Here is an 18,859-nt window from a genome sequence, read left to right on the forward strand (position 1 = left end):
CTGTGACACACAATTCAAAGACACAGTCTTCCCTGGCACTTCCCTGTCCTGCTCCCCCGTATCATCCAGGCTTTGGTCCTGAGATGCTTCACCTTGGTTGGCCATTTGGTTTACTATGCCCTCTTACTTGTATGCCCTCCTCCCAAGGATTTTGGATAATCCATCATACGGCAACATTTTCTTATACCTTCTACCTGGTTATTATTTGCGTTCACTGGTACCAATCAGTTTCTACTTTTTTCTGGCTTACTTATTGGCTTACTCACAGTTTCCTGTATACGCCCTTTCTCATCTATACAGATGGAAAGAAATATAGATTCTCATTTATAGAGAGATGGGCTCTTCAGGGGGGAAAAAGCCTAGTAATGATCTCCAATCCTCACTGCCCACCTGCTGGGGGCTTTTTTGCCAGCAAGTAGATAGTAGAGCGGTATTTGAATTCAGTTTCCATAACTTCTTCCCATTAGTATACTGTACTTCCAGCTGCTTGTCCCCTAATTGCTCTGAGCATCAGTTTCCTAGTCTGTAAAATGAGAATAACACCCCATCAGTCAGGTTCTGTCCCAGAGGCCAGGAGCCATAACCTGTTGGGGACAGGGCTCATGCTCCCTCTCGTGGCCACTTTGAGCTGCAATTCCGAATGGGTGAAGGAGCACCAGTGGAAAGGAAGGGCAAAGGCTCAGAAGTGGCATTGAAGGGACAGGAGGAGTCAGTTGGAAGACTTCTGGTTTCATATACCTAACCTGTCATGAGAATTTCTGCTTTGAGATTCTTGGCAAAAGTGCAGGTGCTTGACAAGTGTTTGGATTTTATGTATTGAAGGCTTCACCCTTGGACTCTAAGTCCTCTAAGCCCTCCCCATGTCCCTTGGAGATAATACTGCCCAGGAAAATCTCACCTAAATTTCAGATCTTGGTAATTAGAGGAGGGGACATATTTGCTTATTTTATAGACAGGATTTTCACCTGCCAAAATCAGTGCATTTCAGATTGATATTTGTTATTCAGTTGATAGAAACTGTGGCATCCCAAATTCATGGGCAGTCCATTCCTCGCTACTAACCTCTTCTCCTCTCAGAGGAGTGTGGCACTAGGTGGGAAGCTAGGGCAGCGGGGTTTCCCGAGGACCTCCCTCAGGGTCAGGGGCTTTCTGCCTTGGAGATCTGCACAGCCTGAACAGTCAGTTTCCAGCCTGAGTTCCCCAACCCGACCTGACTCTTCTCTCTAGTCCAAATGATAGAAGGCCTCCTCCAGATCACATAGATGGAGAGACTTGGCTTTGAATATGTCATCTTCCACAGTGACCCAGAGAAGAAGTGTGTCTGCTTGTTCTAGCCTGGGCACCTCCTGGAGGGGCCATCTGGGTGAGGCTGGAGGGCCAGCCAAGCCAGCAGCTCAAATGGGCTTTTTCTTGGCCAGAAAGCAGAGAGAGGGCCCTAGGCTGGCTGATGAGTCTGTGGCTGCCATGAGCAGGTTCTCAGTTACTGCGAAACAGAGGAGCATCAGCCTCATTCTGTTGGCTCCCTGGAGAAGGGTAGCTCCATCGGCCCCTCAGCGATCCACCCGAGATGGGGCCCACTCCCTGTTTAGGGATCTCTTCACTGGTCCTCAACCTCCTAAACGGCAGTGGAACACACAGTGGAGGTTAAACATGATCAGAGAGAAAACTATGTATTCAGTTCAAGTAGATGCCAGACCCTGTGCAAGGGGCTTTAGTTATGTTTTTGCTCACAAAAATTCTTAGAAGGAGGTACTCCTTTTTCCTGTCTTACAAATGAAGACAAAGATGCCCTGAGTGGTTATGTGACTGAGGTCATGTGGCTGGAAACATGGGATTCAGAGTCGGGTCTCTATCGCTGTTCAATTCTGTTTCCACCAGACGCTAACCCAGAAGGGTATACAAGATTCAGCAGAATTTGAAGTTGAGGCTGGTGGTGGAACAAAGGGTTTCTTCTGCCACTTTGAATAGCTCAGCCCCTTCTAAGCAGGTGCTGCAGCTTACTTTAGACAACTTTACTTGTCTTCCCCTGGCGTATGTTTTCTCTTGCTTCTCTGCTCCATTCCGAGGGAGGTAAGAATTTGATCTCGGATGACAAGGGAGCCTGCACCATTTTGCCCCACCAGCACCTGGCTGTGCCAAGTGAAATCTTGGGTGACTATTTCTCCCCTCATCTGGCCCTGCAGGATTATCCAGGGTGGTGAGCTGGGCACCATGATAGATGCCACATTTTCCATGATGGCTTACAATAGTGCCAACGCAGTCTTTACAGGAACCATGAGCATCACCTTCAAGAGGTCTGTTTCCTTGGGGTGCCTAGGTGGCTCAGTGAGGTAAGCAGCAGACTCTTGATTTCAGCTCAGATCATGACCTTAGGGTCATGATCGAGCCCCCGCCTTGGGCTCACACTGGGCATAGAGCCTGTTTAAGAGTCTCTCCTTCTTTCTCTGCCCCTCCCTCCCCTGACCTCTCTCTCTCTCTCCTCTCTCTCTCTCTCTAGGTTTATTTTCTTGCCTGTGTCCAAGTTAGGAGTGAGCCCTGTGGGGTTATTCTATGTGTTACGATGGACAATAAGTGCTCATGCAGCAATCCTGATGTCAAAGGAATTTCTACTTTGTTTTTCTCTTGGGCCAATCTTAGATGTTCCTTTTTTATCCCAGGACAAGGTAACAAGTTTCAAGATGGGTAATATGTTCAAACCTGAACATAATCTACATAGGATTTTTGGCCTCCTCTGATTTGGGAAAACACCAATCAATGAGCCTGCAGTCAGTCTACAAACAATTTTGGACCCCAACTGAAGTAATTCCTTACAGTTAATGTCTTACTTAACACTTCCATGCACTTTATTTCATTTGATCTTTACTGTAATCCTGGGAGGTAGGTACTTTTAGCTCCAATTTGAGAAATGGGGAAACTGAGGTGAATGCACAGCAGCAGTTGACAAAGTCAGGATTGGATGCAGATATCACTGCTGCTTCCCAAAGACCACTTTCTTTGCACGCTAGTGCTCTGCCTCCATGGGCTCTCAAGGGCACACAGGGATGAGGAGGACACAGCCCCCGTTCTCCAAGAAGGGAGAACCAGGTGTATTGGTCAGAGTTCTCCAGAGAAATATATGTGTGTGTGTATGCACACATTTAAAAAATTGTATTAATATATATCAATATAGCTAGTATATATAAGTACATTAATAGATTTATTTCAAGGAATTGGTTTATGCAACTGTGAGGATTGGCAAGTCCAAAATCCACAGGGCAGGCCATCAGGCTGGAAACTTTTGGGAAGAACTCAAGCTGCAGTCCTGAGGCAGAATTTCTTCTTCTTTAGGGAAGCCTCAGTTTTGTTCATAAGGCCTTCCAGCTGGTTAGGCTAGACCTGCTCAGATTATTAAAGACAATCTCCTTTGCTTACAGTGTACTGATTGTAGATGTTAATCCCATTTACAAAATACCTTCCCAGCAACTCATAGATTGGTGCTGATTGAATAACTAGGGATTATTACCTAGTCAAGTTGACCCATAAAACTCAGCATCTCACAAGGAATACTTGTTTACTGATAGGGCCTTTCTGCTGAAGATGAAGATGAATACAGCTTGCCATGTGTGGGTAGAGCTACTTGATAGTCGATGAACTGCAAATGCGTCCTGCTCACCACTGTGGGCAATTCAAACTGGTCAGGAACTGGGAGAAAACACGTGCTTATGTTTGTGAAGTTTTAGCCAAAATGTAGTATATGTTTCCTCACTGGGAAGACAGCAGGAAAATTCAAGGAACTTGATCATTGCAAAAGATAGGGAAATGGTTTGTCACAATGCTGTTAGAGAGGTTTGTGGCTTCTATGTGATGATTAAACACACAATGCCATATGGCCTGGGTTTGTTTCACAACTCGACCCTGATATTTTGGCCCTTGGAGTAAAATCCCAGGACCCCTACTCTGCGGGGACATACCCCCAACACCTCACACACACTGTAGAGTCTTCTACCACTTTCTCAGAGACGAGCCCATGAACAGCTCTACCTCCTTGCTCTCTCTCATAATCTGGTCATCCCCAGCTCAGTGGTGAGGCTGGAGGCAAAGGTCAAGGGTCACTGGCACAGAAGAAAGAAAGCCTGAAACAGTGACAGGACCATCCTTTCTGCCGAAGCTTCTGGTAAAGCCATTAGAATTTTTTTCCTGCTGGTTGTGCGCAACCTTGAGGCTAGGCACAGAGGGTGACTCCCCCCACTGCTGAGGGCAGTGTGTACCCTTGGAGACTCTTAACACTGCTCTTTTAGACTGTGTTTGGGGTGGAAGGGAGTTCAAATGGATAAGAGCTTCTATTGGTTACAGGATGGAGCCCATCATAACATACCCATTCACCTCTCTGGGAGGCCACTAGTTGTAAAGAGGCTCACCCAGGTGCAAGGCACTGTAAGGCTCATCTACTTTTGCCTTGGAGGGCGGGAACCAAAGTTGCTTGGTTTCAGACTCTGCCTCCCATCCATCTCCCGTTTCCCATGCTTACTACAGCTTTTTCCTTCTTGGATGGTGGTAACACCTCCAGATATCAAAGCTTCTGTGAATAAAGCTGTAAGAGGGGGGTCATGTATCCAAACAGAGGTATATGTTTTTCTTCCTGGATTGAGAGTGACTAAAGTCACTGGGATGGGAAAGCATCACGAAACCTTAATGAAAGAAAGGCCAGAATGAGCTCAGGGGACCTAATGTATAAGTGGGGGGAGTTAGGTCATAGAAACAAAAGCTACCTTCCATCGACTGCAGACAAATCAGGGGAGCTGTGTCTGATGCTAATAACCTTTTTTTTTTTTTTTTTTAAATTTTTTTTTTTATTTATTTATGATAGTCACAGAGAGAGAGAGAGGCAGAGACATAGGCAGAGGGAGAGAAGCAGGCTCCATGCGCCGGGAGCCCGACGTGGGATTCGATCCCGGGTCTCCAGGATCGCGCCCTGGGCCAAAGGCAGGCGCCAAACCGCTGCGCCACCCAGGGATCCCTAATAACCTTTTTTTTGAACTAAAGTCACAAGCAGCATTTTTACCATATATTTTTCTTTTATTTTTTAGCTCACTGCTCCAAGTTCCGCCGTTAAGTAAGTATTGTTCCAAAGCCCTCGCTCATCTGCTAATGAGTAATGCTTCTTTCATGTGATCTCATACATTTCCACATCTCCAAGAACATGGGTGAAGGATTGGAGAGGATAGGGGGACTCTGGGTTCCAGGGCTGGGAGTATGGCAGAAGCCATACAAATACAGAGGAAGAAAACCTGGCAGGCATCTACCACCCTTGAAAGCCAGCGCATATCTTCTGAGCCCAGGGCCAAGCCAATGCATTTGCCTGTGGTGGAGTAGCCAGTGACAGCAGGCTTTCATTGTGGGTCCCACCTCTGCCCCAACCCCAGAGTGGCTAAGGGCTGCCTCTGAAATACACCAATCCACTGTTTCTCAAAAGTAGGAATCCTCGCCCTATGGGGGAAAATGTAGCTGTTCTCTAAAAAGAAGTTTTAGCTTAGCCATCAACACTGCACAAAGAAAATGAGCCTCATGCTTAGAACAAGATAAACAGATTTGTGTATTTTTTTTTTAATGTTTATGTTTTGCTTCATCCCTTCCAGGGATAAAGAGCTGCTTCCTTGCTTGTTCCTTGTGACTTAATGCACAGGAATGAAGTCTTTAAAAACTGCATCTTAAAAAAATAAATAAATAAATAAAATAAAATAAAAACAGCATCTTACTCCCTAAATTTATCAGTTTCTTCCCTGGCCTAGATTTCCTGGGTGAAGAATGGATACTGGAAAGTATTGGAAGCCTGTCACTATGAAAAGCTTGGACTTTATTCTTCAGATAATCAGGGACATGGAAGGTATGTGCCTGCTTTTTTCAACAGGAGTTGCAGGATCCCAGCCGCAGTACTTTTTCAACGGCTCCACCAGACTGGAATAATGGGAAGCTGGGAGACCATACAGGTTATTCATAGAATCCAGAGGAGAGGTAAACAATAATCGTAAAACAGACCACTGTGGTCTAATAGATATGTAGTGTGAGCCATCTGTGCAATTTTTAATATTCTAGTAGCCATATTTTTTAGAAAAGGAAAAAATACATAAAATTAATCTTAATAATATATTTCACCAAATATATCCAAAATATCATTTCAACATGTAATAACAGTTATTAATAAGCTATTTTACCACATTACTTAAAGTCTTAGAAATGCAGTGTGTGGGAGCGCTTGGGTGATTCAGTTGCTTAAGCCTGGGGCTCTTGATTCTCCACTGAGGTCATGATCTCCAGTGGTGAGTTTGAGCCCTTGGAGGGGGCTCCTCATTGAAAAAGCCAACGGGTAAAGATTGTGTCTCCCTTGCGCACTTGTGCGCGCCCCCTCTTTCTCTCTTAAAAAAAAAAAAAAAGAAAGAAAAAAGAAATGCAGTGTATGGCCAACCTACAGCACATGTCAAACAAAGTCGTCTAACAGAAAAATATTCCACATTGCTTTAATTTTTAATACAAATTGGGGGATCCCTGGGTGGCGCAGTGGTTTGGCGCTTGCCTTTGGCCCAGGACGCGATCCTGGAGACCCGGGATCGAATCCCACATCGGACTCCCGGTGCATGGAGCCTGCTTCTCCCTCTGCCTGTGTCTCTGCCTCTCTCTCTCTGTGACTATCATAAATTAAAAAAAAAAAAAAAAAAAAATTTAATACAAATTAACTACAATTAAATACAATTTAAAGTTCTGGCCGTCAGGTACACGAGCCACATTTGTAGGTCAGCAGGCGCAGATCACTACTATGCTGGATTCGGAGTGCAAACGTGTTCAAATCCCTTGCAGCACACCTGGCAGCCCCGGCCTGGTCTCAAGCCCGGGCCAGGGGAGCCGCGCGCCCCGCCGTTCTGCACACCTTCGCCAGGTGGCGCTGCAGCGAACACCCTCCGGAGCGCCAGACCCGCCCCGGCCCCGGCCCCGGCCCCGGCCCCCGCCCCGGCCCCGGAAGCGAAATCCCAGGGCTGCGCGCAGTTCCTCCGCTCTCCCCGCCCCCGCACGCAGCCTGCCGGATCCCGGCTCCAGGAGCGTGCGGCCGGGCAGGATGGGCCGGAGCGCCGAGCTCGTCTAGAGCCGGGAGCAGGTGCAGGGGTGCCCCGCGGAGGGCGACCCCGCAGAGCCCGCGCGCGAGCTCGCTGCCTGCCCCCCCGGGGTTGCCGGCGCTGGGCCCGCGCTCCCGCCAACGCCCCGCAGCCCGGCCTCCCCGCCTCCCCGCCTCCCGTCCAATGTTTCAGAAGTCACGCCCGGCGCTGCTGCAGCCTCAGGATGTCGGGGACAAGGTGGAGACGCTTATGGTAACGTGCGCGGAAGGGACGCAGGGGCTCGGAAACCGCCGGCTCGTGGAGGGGGATTGGGACGTGGCCGAGGGTCAGCGGCCCTGCGCCCCCCGGGTGCGTGCGGAACCGGGCGGGGACGTGGCGGCAGAGGGATGGATCGGTCCAGGGGACGAACGGGGGGCGAGGGAGGCGTTGCACCCCCCCCGGGACAGACGAGCCGGGGTCTCGCCGCCGCGCTGGTGTCCCGGTAGAGTGAGCGGAGCTGCCGGGACCCGGGAGTGCCGGGGGTGTGCTCGTGCGACCCCGAGGGATGCGGGCGCTACCGGAAGCTGCCCCGAGTTGGATGCCTCATGGCGGGGGGGAGGGCGCTCGGGCGGGTATTTGGGCCGTCGCAAGGCCCAGTGGTAGCGCCAAGCCTAAAAAGCAGCAAAGTGTGCCCCAGCGAGGCGAGTCAGGTCTGCGGGCCCGCGGGCCCGGCGGGAGGGCGGCCTCTGCGTCTCCACCTCCCTGCGGGTGGGCGACTGGCGCGGCGGGGGGCGCCGGGCCACGCCCCCTGAGCCCGGATTGGCTGCTGCGGTCGTGCCGCCAGGCCGCCATTGGTGGGGGCGGGGGCGGGGCGGGGCGGGCCGCGAATCGCCGCCGCGTTGGTGCCACCGTCGGGCTCCCGCCCGCAGGTCACAGCTGCGGGGCAGGGTGTGTGGGGTTAATCCTTCAAAAAGGCAGCGGCCGCGGCTCTGCTTTACATCTTTGGAAACGTGCTTGCCGTTTCTCCTTCTGGGTCCTTCAGCTGTGGCCTGGAGACTTCAATAGGGTTCAGTTTTCCAAAAGGAAGTCAGTTGCTCGTGCAACCTGTTTGTTAACTTACTGCTTTTGCCTACTGTGTAGCGTTGGGTTTCTCATCCTTAAAAAAACCAAATTGTTACTCATCAGTTTTTTGTTTTTTGTTTTTTTGTTACTCGTCGTTTTCACCTTGAATAACTTTCGGCTATTTAGAAAAAAACATACCTTCAAAGGGTGTTCATGTGACAATATCGTAAGACTATTCAAGATGAAGGGCACCTGGGTGGCTCAGTGGTTGAGCTCAGGTGATCCTGGGGTCTGGGACTGAGTCCGCATCTGGCTCCCCACTGGGAGCCTGCCTCTCTCTGTGTCTCTCATGAATAAATAAATAAATAAAGTCTTGTTTTAAAAAAAGACTATTCAAAATGAAAAAAGTGTAAATTCTGGATTTGTTTTTGAAAACAATGGTATTACCTGTTGTGTGTGGGGTTTTTGTTTTTTAACTAGTAGAGGTTTGTACAGCTGGTATATATTTAGTATCTGTTCTAATGCCTGGAAAATTACAAAGTTAAAAAAGTTCAGGCTCTATTCATTCAACAAATATTTATTAAACCAATAATCTGCCCAATCATTAGGCTGTAAGGGTAAAGACCTAAAATAGTTCTGCAACCGGGGTGGTTAGGTGTGTGTGGCGTATGTGTGTCAACGACCACAGCCTTAAAAGACAAATCCCATACAATACCTATGAGAGAATTGGGTAAGCAGGGCAGAGAACTGCACCAAAGCTGCAACTACTTGTCATGCCCACAACCCATGCAAAGGGCTGAAGGGAGCCTGGGGAGATGACCCTCTCCCGGGATGGGCCACGCAGGGCCTCCACTAAGCTTTAGCCTATGGAATTGTGCTCAATGGAGAGCCATCCTGCAGATGATGGGATTCATTCATTTGTTACTCTTGGGCACCTACTGTGCACCAGGCTCCCTGGTCAGGGCTTGGACGTACCATCGTGAACAGGACAGCCAGTGGCCTCTTCTGTCCTAGACCCTAAGGGTACTGAGGAGCACTGAAGGTCAACAGGGCGATTAGAGGCTTTTTCACTGCAGGTGAAAGCTAAGCAGAGACCCCCAGGGATTAATCAGAGTGGGAGGAGCTGGGATGGGGTTTTTCAGAGCTAAGAGAAAGGCAAATTAGAACTGGCTGCACCTAGGCAGCCCCGGTGGCTCAGCAGTTAAGTGTCTGCCTTCGGCTCAGGGCATGATCCTGGAGTCCCGGGATCAAGTCCCACATTCGGGCTCCCTGCATGGAGCCTGCTTTTCCCTCTGTCTCTGCCTCTCCCTGTGTTCTCATGAATAAATAAAATCTTTAAAGAAACAAAAAGGGTAACAAGGGCCCACTTGATCCAGAAAGGACCTTGTAAGCCTACCAGTGGCCTCAAACTCTCCCTTAGGACACATTGGTCACTTCTGTAAGTTCCAGGTTCATCTGTAAAATGGGTTAAAATACCTCGCTTTTAAGTGTACACAGATGCCTCACCCAGTGCTGCTCCAGGAGGTCAGGGGAGGGTAGATTAGTAGTAGTGGAGGCTTGAGGCTGCTGGGACAGATGGGTGTGGGCAGGCACCGGCAACACTGACAGTATATCAGCAGGACTGGGTCATGTAGCAGGAGGTACAGTGAGGAGTCTCACGTGTCTCCCAGACTTACCACTGGAATATCTTGTGGAGTGGAGGCAGGGGTGTGGTGAACTATTGCCTGGGTTTCCATTTTGGAGCAAGATTTGGAGATGCCTGGGGGCCTCCCAGGGAGAGGGGTGCTGGGCTGAACTGGCTGTGGGCGTGGTGCCCTGTGGTGTGGCTAGGGGAGATAAGAGAAACCTCTGAGGCTGAGGGACTGTAGCAGCCTGAAAAGCAGCCCAAAACAAAGAGGTGGGCCAGCTGTTTGAAATGCACTGGAACGGCCAAGTAAGGGAAGGTCTGGGACGGGCAAGGGTCCTGGGATGGGCAGGTTCCTGGTGAGCCGGAGGGGCAGCTTTAGCTGGATGGCAAGTGGTGGGGACTGAGGGATGACTAGCCAAGAGAGAGCAGAGGAGACGTAACATCAGGCTGGAAAGATAGGGGCTTTGATGCTTGCTGCCAGAAGATGCCACTTGGAAGGATGAGGCCGAGAAGCTCAGACTCACAGGAATAGAGCTTAGCCAAAGGAGCAGGACAGGGAATGGTGAGGTAGACACATTTTGCTTGGTTGCAGGTGTTGTATTATCAATTCTGTCACCCTTGGATACTTGACAAGCCTTTTGAACAGAATTAGGAAGTTAGGACCTCCAGTATTTAAGTGATTTTTTTTTTTTTTTAGTCTTTTAAGTGGTTCAAGTTCTAATTTGAGACTTGCTCGTTTGGTAGAAATGTGGAGTGATCTCTGTTCCCTTTTGTGAAACAAAAAAACCACAGTTTATGCACATTTTAGTTCTGGGTGGGTGGCTGTAGGTGTATAACCGGAAACTTCATAGTGTCTTAGGACAACAGCGTACTGTGTGTTAAAGAATAATCGTGCAAGTGCCATTTAATGAGAAGATCTTTTTTGGATGGAGTTTGCCAAATGTCTTATTTCGAGAAGAGGGCTTTTCTTTCCTGGTTGGATTTTTTTCTTTAAAGATTTTATTTATTTATTTGAGGGAGGCGGAGCATGAGCCAGGGGGAGGGGCAGAGGGAGAAGCGGACTCCTCACTGAGCAAGGAATCCTAGGACCCTGGAATCCTGACTTGAGCCTAAGACAGACGCCTAACCAACTGAGCCACTCAGGCACCCCCTGGTTGGATTTTTAAATGCACCTTTTCACAATTGTTTGTGATGGAGCTGATTCTGCAGCAAGCCGCAATGCCTCTAGCATGGTGGGCTCAAGGAAGGACATTTAGTCTTTGCCCTCTCCATTAGCCAGGGTATACTACTGTCCTGGTTTAAAGGAGAGCCAGCAAACCCAGGGGTCAGGGGTAGCTGCTGGTCTTCCGTGCCATCTGTGATCTGCTTAGGTCCCAGGGAGAGGCATGGGTATGAGAGAAAGGGAAAGCTTCAAGTTAATGAAATGGACAGGTTTTTACAGGAAGTGGTCCATGTTTTACACCGAACCTGAGCTTATGGTTTCACTTCCTTTGTCTCACTCCTGTAAATATCTACAGGTTCTATTACCAAGAGAGCCTGGCAACCAATAGTTCAGACACTAGGTTCAGTTGATTTTACTTCTGTGAAGATAAGGTGATGGTCGGGACAGAGAAGGAGCTGCAGTTGGTGGCCTAATTCACGGGTGGACGTAGATGTGTTGTTCAGGAGGATACTCCTTCCCCATTCTCAAGATTAAGGGCAGAGAGATCCCTCTAGCAGGGAACTGTGTTCTCCACAGCATTCCAGCACTCTTCTTTCCTGGGTACGCTTTTCCCTTCTCTGAAGTGGGAAGATAATACAGGTCGTCGCCAGGTAGTCTCTCGGGGTGGAGAAAGCAGCAGGGGCCATGAGGCCTGTGGCTGCAAAGTTGCTGATTCAGTGTTCTCTTGCCCTAAAGCTGCATCCGGTGATCAAGGCTTTCCTGTGTGGCTCCATCAGTGGGACCTGCTCCACACTCCTTTTCCAACCCCTGGATCTCCTCAAAACACGCCTGCAGACTCTCCAGCCCTCAGCCCATGGGTAATACCTGCTGTTCTCCATTTCTTTGAGGAACTGGTTTCAACAACTTCTCTCAGACACAAAGCATCTCAACTGTGTTAAGTCAACTCCCCTTCTGTGGGTTGCTTAAAGAGAAACCCAGGCCATGCCCAACTTCTATTTGATATTTCTTATTAAGTAAATGGGGCCCTCTGAAGACCCCTTCCTGGGATCTGCCTTGGGGACCTTGCATTTTACTGTGCTAGCTTGTAATGTCGTAACTGTGCTGTCTGATATTCTGATATGAGTAGTATGGGTAGTTTTCTGGAAATAAGGCGAGTATTACGTGTTTCATTTATGCCCCACATTGGGCTCAGCCCTGAGGGAAGTACATCAAATGCATGTGAAATGGGGGGTCATCCCATTGTTTGCAGTGTGACTGGGCAGATACACACGTCTGTGCCAAACGCTGCACATGTGGAAACTCAGTGATTCCCAGATGTGTTGTGGAGATTCTTGAGTGCTCTTAGGAAAGAAGTCTTTGGATGGGAAGTTCTTTTCTAAGGACAAACTCTAAGGGATTTTTTTCTTTCTGGCCCCCATTTCGTCTGCTTTCAGATCCGGACGCATTGGGATGCTGGCTCTGCTCTTGAAGGTGGTTCGCACGGAGAGTATTCTGGGCCTTTGGAAAGGAATATCCCCTGTAAGCTGCCTTTTGGGCCTCCTCTTGCACCCTCTGCTTTAATAGTTAGCCCTTTCTGGGGTGGCTCAGCAGTTGAGCATCTGCCTTCTGCTCAGGGTGTGATCCCTGGGGCCCTGGGATCGAGTCCTGCACTGGGCTCCTCACTGGGAGCCTGCCTCTCCCTCCGCCTATGTCTCTGCCTCTCTCTGTGTGTCTCTCATGAATAAATAAATACAGTCTTTAAAAAAAAAAAGTAGCCCTTTCTCACGCACCTCACATATCATCCCAAGGAAGGATAGGTGAGCGTCAGAAGCAGGGGGAGGACTTGTGTGCTCTCCTGGTCTCTGTTCCTGCTCACTGTTGCCAGAGGGCTTCTCCCTGTCTGTGTTGCCCTAGACGCAGCTTTTTGGAGCAGTAGCAGGTCTAGAGCAGGTGCAGCTGGTACTGCCAGCTGCCAGCATATCCTTGCCCTTGCCCTTCGGTGCAAACAGGCTGAACTTGCGTTTCTTTACCTGTGGGCTCTTCCTGGCCCCAGGAACCTGCTTTGCTGGGAGTGCCAGGGCATGAATGCTCACCCCAGCCCACAGCAGCCCCTTCCCAATGGAAGATAACCGCTGATGTTTAAAAACCTCACTCTCCCTCCTCAACAGGAGGGGTAACTCTGAGGTGCCCTACACTGATTCCCAGAGTTTCTGCAAAGGGATTCCATTGCCCAGGGGAGTCAGTAATGGGTCGGCAACCTGACCTTCGCTGGGTGCCATCTCTCTTGCCTCACTGCCCCATTCTCTTATGGATATTACCTCCACACCTTCAATCAAGTACTTGCATGCAGATCTCCATCTTCTTTTGGTAAAACCCAGCTAAGACAGTATCTAACAGCACGAGTCTCTGATTTCTTTCCTCCCTCTGACTTATTCTGCAGTCCATTGTGAGGTGTGTCCCTGGAATTGGCATCTACTTCGGCACTCTCTACTCCTTGAAGCAGTACTTCCTGCGAGGTCATCCCCCCACCGCCCTGGAGTCCGTCATCCTGGGAGTGGGCTCTCGCTCAGTTGCAGGGGTCTGCATGTCACCCATCACTGTGATCAAGACACGTTACGAGGTGAGTCTGACTGCTTCAGGCCTTCAGGGTGGATGAACAGAAGCACTGGGCTTTTGTCAAGGGGCCACCGAGGTCAACTCCAGATTTAGAATCTAAAAGAGAGGCTCCTATGGTCAGAGAATCTAGGCCACATGTGATCCAGACCTCCTGTGCCCTGGTAATGCCATGTACCCTGAAGTCAGGTTGGTTCATTGTTCAAAACCAGGGCCGCTGTGAAAGCCACTGGTCTTGTGCTTCCTTTGCAGAGTGGGAGGTATGGCTATGAGAGCATCTATACAGCCCTGAGGAGCATCTATCGCAGTGAGGGGCACCGGGGACTCTTCAGTGGCCTGACAGCAACACTCCTTCGTGACGCACCCTTTTCTGGAATCTACCTGATGTTCTACAACCAGACCAAAAATATCATGACCCATGGTACGGACAAAAGAAGGTCTGGTAGGGAAGAGATATCTCCAAGACCTCGTATCCTCACCACTTCCTCTGTGATATGAGACTCTTTATTCTTAGCATCTCCAGATTCTTCTTAGACTGTTAGGACCTAAGCCATGTCAGCCTTGTGTCAGGGTTGGGTGCTAGACCACAGTAGTAGTGGTCATGACATACTTGGCCACTGACCTTTCGAGTTGATAGACTATGATAGCAGAGTACTGGTATTACACCCCACACTTCTTGAGTGGGGTGGGGTGGAATAAAACATGTTTTGCAGAAGTCCTGCAATAATACCTCGCAGATTTACCTGATCTTTAGAATGCTGGGTCCCACCCAGGGCCTCCTAAATCAGAAACTTTGGGGTAAGATCTGGGAGACTGTTTTTCTCAAGAAGCACTTGATCTGATTCTTATCAGACACGTTTGATAAAGTTGGGAGGTTAGCACCTCCCTTGCCATGTTCCCAGTCGAAGTGATTTTGAGCCCTCTGTTTGGGTGGAAGGGTACCAAACCTCAGGCATTCTGACAGACCCATGCTGTCAGTAAGCTCATGTTGGTCATGACGGGGGTACGATCAGTGGGCAGCGAACGTCTAACTAAACAGAGCCTGGTCCTGATAGAAACATCCTGTGGAATGAACCTGCATTCAATAAGGTGTCCCTGGATAATCTGAGCAAGGAAATGCAGTCAAGGTTGTGGAGGTGGGAAAACTGGCATGCCACCATCACGACAGTGGTAATCAAGTAAGTTGGGGTGCTTTAGGAGTTCATTGCTCTGCCAAAGGCACCAGGAGGTATGACACTGCAGGTCACAGCCTTATGTTGCCCTAGAAAGTTAGGGCAATAAGGGAGCTTGGATGTACATTTTTGACTTCCCTATGTGTATAATTGTTTATTCTAATTCCGTTTAAGAGTAAGTTGCAGGAGTGATGCCCCTTTACCCTTAAATACCTCCATGTCTGTTTCCTAAGAACAAAGAGATTCTCTGAGAACGATTTCCTCAAAATCAGGAAATTTATTTTTTTTAATTTTTTAAATTTTAATTTTTATTATTTTTTTTAAATCAGTAAATTTAACACAGTTACAGTTCTTTAGTCTCTAGCACCTATATCAGGAAGCTCATGATGTTGTTTGGACCCATTGTGGGCGAGGTTGACTTTTTGTCACTTGGACAAGATAGTGTCCCCACTGAAAACTCATTTTTTCTTTTGTAATTTGAAAGTGTCAGTGGGGGGGAACACTTTGAACCTGTATAAATCTGTATAAAACATCCTGTTGCTTTCACTTGAATGTTTGAGCTTCAGTCAGTGATTCTTGCCCAAATCAGTTACGGTGATGGTTGTAAAGACAAATTTTTAACTCCATCATTCCCATTCACACTTGGTTATAGCTTTAAATATCCACTCCTTAACCTTGTTTGAATCTAGACTCCTCTGACTTTGGGGAAGAATCTGTGGGCCACTTGGTATTGATATTTATGTGATGAATGTGAGATTCATTTGTAATTGAATGTTGCCTTTGTCCTGTTTCAGACCAGTTGGATGCAAACCTTATCCCTGTGGTAAATTTCAGCTGTGGGATCTTTGCTGGCATTCTGGCCTCCCTGGTAACTCAACCTGCGGATGTTATCAAAACTCATATGCAGCTCTCCCCAATGAAATTTCGGTGGATTGGTCAGGCAATGACACTCATTTTCAAAGTAAGGCTATGGAGTAAATATTGGTTCTTGTGGTTAAGGCGCTCCCTCTCCCTCCCTCTCTCTCTCTCTCTCTGTAGTTCATGTCTTTTAAATATTAAAATCAGCTGCAGAGCTTTAAAAAGTCCCCACTCCCAGGTCACAACCTGGGCTGCTTCTATCTGAAGGCCAGATCAGTAGCTTAAGTTCCCCAATGATTCCAAAGAATCACTGCTAAACACATCTGGTTGGTTGTGGGTTGTTTTGGGTTTTTTGTTGTTGCAGGGTTTTTTTGGTGGTGGGTGGGGGGAACTGACTACATTAGGACAACCTGTGATACCTGTCAAACCTGGCAGATTGCTGGGCTCCACCCCAGACCTATGGAATCAGGCAATCTGGAAGGGCCTGGTCATCTGGTGATCAAGGACCAAGGAGGAACTAAAGTCAGAAAAAAATAACAAACACATTATTTGGTTTCTAGAAATTTGCTCTAACACAAATGCACAAACGGTATTATTAAAGATTTTTTTTTATTAAAGATTTTTTAAAAATAAAGATAAAAAGTACAGGAGACAAAGTACACTCAAGCACCATTTTTTTTAAAGAGTTTATTTATTTATTTATTCATGAGAGACTCAGAGAGAGGGGCAGAGACTTAGGCAGAGGGAGAAACAGGCTCCCTGTGGAGAACCTGATGTGGGACTCAACCCCAGGATCATTGACCTGAGCGAAAAGGCAGACGCTCGACTACTGATTCACCCAGGTGCCCCCACTTAAGCACCATTTAAAAGCCCTTGGGTTGGTCCCTTGGAAGCACACAGTTATCACATACCAGCTATTGTTGTTCAAGCTAAGTTTGTCCCTACATTTTTATATTTTTCTGTATGTAGCAGAGGAAACAACGTGAGCCTACGCATGCTTTATCTGTCTCACCCTAGATATAAACAGATAGTTGGGAATCTGATCATAGTCTTCACTGCTTGGGTCGTCTGCTTTCTTATTCTCTATACCCAAAACCCTAAACTTTGAAAATAATATTATTCAGTTATGTATGAAAATAGCAGGAATGATAACGGTTGGAATGAATAAATCAGTCCCCATTATGAAGGAGGAATAAGAGGTGTTTTGTCTTTAATTCTTATATAGGACCACTAAGAGCATATGGTGAGTTAGGAAAAGATGCTCCCTCCAGGCACACAAATGGCCAAAAAGGCGCCCTTTTCTCTAGCTTGGTGCCAGAACCCAGGGTGTGGCATCCACACTGTGGCCTGGATCTTAGCTGCCTGTTGGGTCTTGGTGCTTACATGAGCTATATAAGCTATCCAGCTGTATACGGCAATCCAGTATAAAGATTTTCAGCTGAGGGGGATCCCTGAGTGGCTCAGCGGTTTGGCGCCTGCCTTCGGCCCAGGGCATAATCCTGGAGTCCTGGGACTGGGTCCCACATTGGGCTCCTTGCATGGAGCCTGCTTCTCTCTCTCTCTCTCTCTCTCTCTCTCTGTGTGTGTGTGTGTGTGTGTTCTCTCATGAATAAATAAATAAAATCTTAAAAAAAAAAGATTTTCAGCTGAGAAATTGTCCCAGCTAAAGCAGGCATAAAAAGATAGAGTTTAGTAAAAAGTTATGCAAAAATGTTTTTATGCAAAAAAATGTTTTTAGTTCATTGTCTCCTTAGATCCATTATTCCGTTTTGGTATCACCTATAAAAATCTAAAAACCCAGGCTCGAAAATGGGGTAACAGAGACCCTCACTCTCACGCTAGGTGTGTTCATTGCGTTGGTACTTGGCTTCTAGAGTATTGACGTTCGTTTTCCTCATAGGATTATGGGCTGCGTGGCTTCTTCCAAGGTGGCGTCCCCCGGGCCCTCCGCAGAGCTCTGATGGCAGCGATGGCATGGACCGTGTATGAGGAGATGATGGCCAAGATGGGACTGAAGTCCTGATCAAGAGGGACCAGGCAAAGATGGGCTCTGTTGCCCTGCCTGGCTCTTGCCAAAGGCTGCTTCATCTCACTGTCCTAGAGTAAGATGAAGTCCTATCTGGAAAACCAGGCTGATGTATCCCCTTCATTCCCCAGTTTGAGTAGGGAAGAGATGGGCCTGACTCAAGCCTTCAGAATCTCCCCAAAGTGGAGTTACTGCCACATACAGCACACTGGGAAGTTAGAAGGGTTTGCACATCCTGCCAGGCTACTCGATAAGGCATTTCTGGAAAGAGCTCTTTCAGGTGGCTCTGCCTGTTTGGATCTGTTCTGGGACAAGGCTTCACACAGCCAGAGAAGCTGCGGCTGAAGAGCTCCAGTGGGGGAAGCCGGGTTGGTGGAGAGAGAGGGGTCCTTGTCACCAGGCTTTAGTGTGTCTGGGATGCTGATAGGATGAGAAAGAAGAGATGTCATTACTTAATTGGTTACTAATCACCTCAGAGGCTCTGAAGAAGTGGGGACAGTGGCTTCTTAGCCTGTAAGTGTCCAGATGACGTTCTTTTTGGTTTTGGCCTCTGCACTGTTTCAATTACAAGTTGTTCTGGCATTTTTCTGCAGCTAAAGTTCGCATAAGTAAAGTGGAGCACTTTATCATTGAAAACTGGAAAACCTAGTGTCTGTACTGTGTTTTAAAATAACCCAATAGTCTAAGGGGGCTGGCTCTTAACCTGTATAGGTCCTAAAAATCTAAACATTTTTTTTAAACAGCTTTATTGCACACATTGTACAATTCACTCATTTCAAATAAGCCATTCAGTGATTGTTAGTATTCATCACTATGAATCCATTTTAGAACACATTCATCCCCCAGTAAGATCTCAGATTTATAATTAATCCTCATTCTGAGCCCCAGCCCCCAACCACCATTGATCTGTTTTCTTCCATAATTTGCCTTTACTGGACAGTTCGTATAAATGTAGTCCTACAATTTGTAACCTCTTGCATCTGGCTGCTTTTACATGGCATCATGTTTTTGAGGTTTATCCGTGTAGCATGTTTAACACTGTCCTTTTGTTTGTTAATACAGTATGCCTGTATGAGATTTTATTTTTCCATTCATGAGTTGATGATTATTTGAATTATTTCCACTCGAGGCTCTTATGAAAAATGCCACAATGAACATTTATGTACAGGTGTTAGTGTGGACCTATGTTTTCATTTCTCTCATGTAAATACATGCCTAGGAGTGGAACTGCCGGATCATGTGGAAACTATGTTGAACCATTTGAGAAACTACCTGACTGGGTACCATTCTACATTC

The 18,859-nt window shown here is 47.7% G+C and overlaps 1 protein-coding gene across 4 annotated transcripts; it reads left to right on the plus strand.

Annotated features, from left to right (window-relative positions):
• The first annotated feature begins 7,019 nt into the window (after positions 1-7,019).
• SLC25A38 (solute carrier family 25 member 38) lies at positions 7,020-18,733 on the plus strand. 4 transcript variants are annotated; one of them, XM_026000973.2, is made up of 7 exons: positions 7,020-7,337; positions 11,651-11,772; positions 12,349-12,433; positions 13,335-13,514; positions 13,760-13,928; positions 15,474-15,640; positions 17,438-18,733. In XM_026000973.2, the coding sequence occupies exons 1-7, from the start codon at positions 7,269-7,271 to the stop codon at positions 17,558-17,560; spliced, it is 915 nt and encodes a 304-aa protein (XP_025856758.1). In that variant the 5' UTR covers positions 7,020-7,268; the 3' UTR covers positions 17,561-18,733. The 4 variants fall into 4 exon arrangements, with proteins under 4 accessions (XP_025856758.1, XP_025856761.1, XP_025856759.1 ...); XM_026000974.2 differs by having other exon boundaries at positions 7,060-7,322; XM_026000975.2 differs by having other exon boundaries at positions 7,101-7,337; positions 12,349-12,385.
• Positions 18,734-18,859: the final 126 nt, after the last annotated feature.

Source organism: Vulpes vulpes, chromosome 11, assembly GCF_048418805.1.
Source record: "Vulpes vulpes isolate BD-2025 chromosome 11, VulVul3, whole genome shotgun sequence".
Classification (NCBI taxonomy): domain Eukaryota; kingdom Metazoa; phylum Chordata; class Mammalia; order Carnivora; family Canidae; genus Vulpes; species Vulpes vulpes.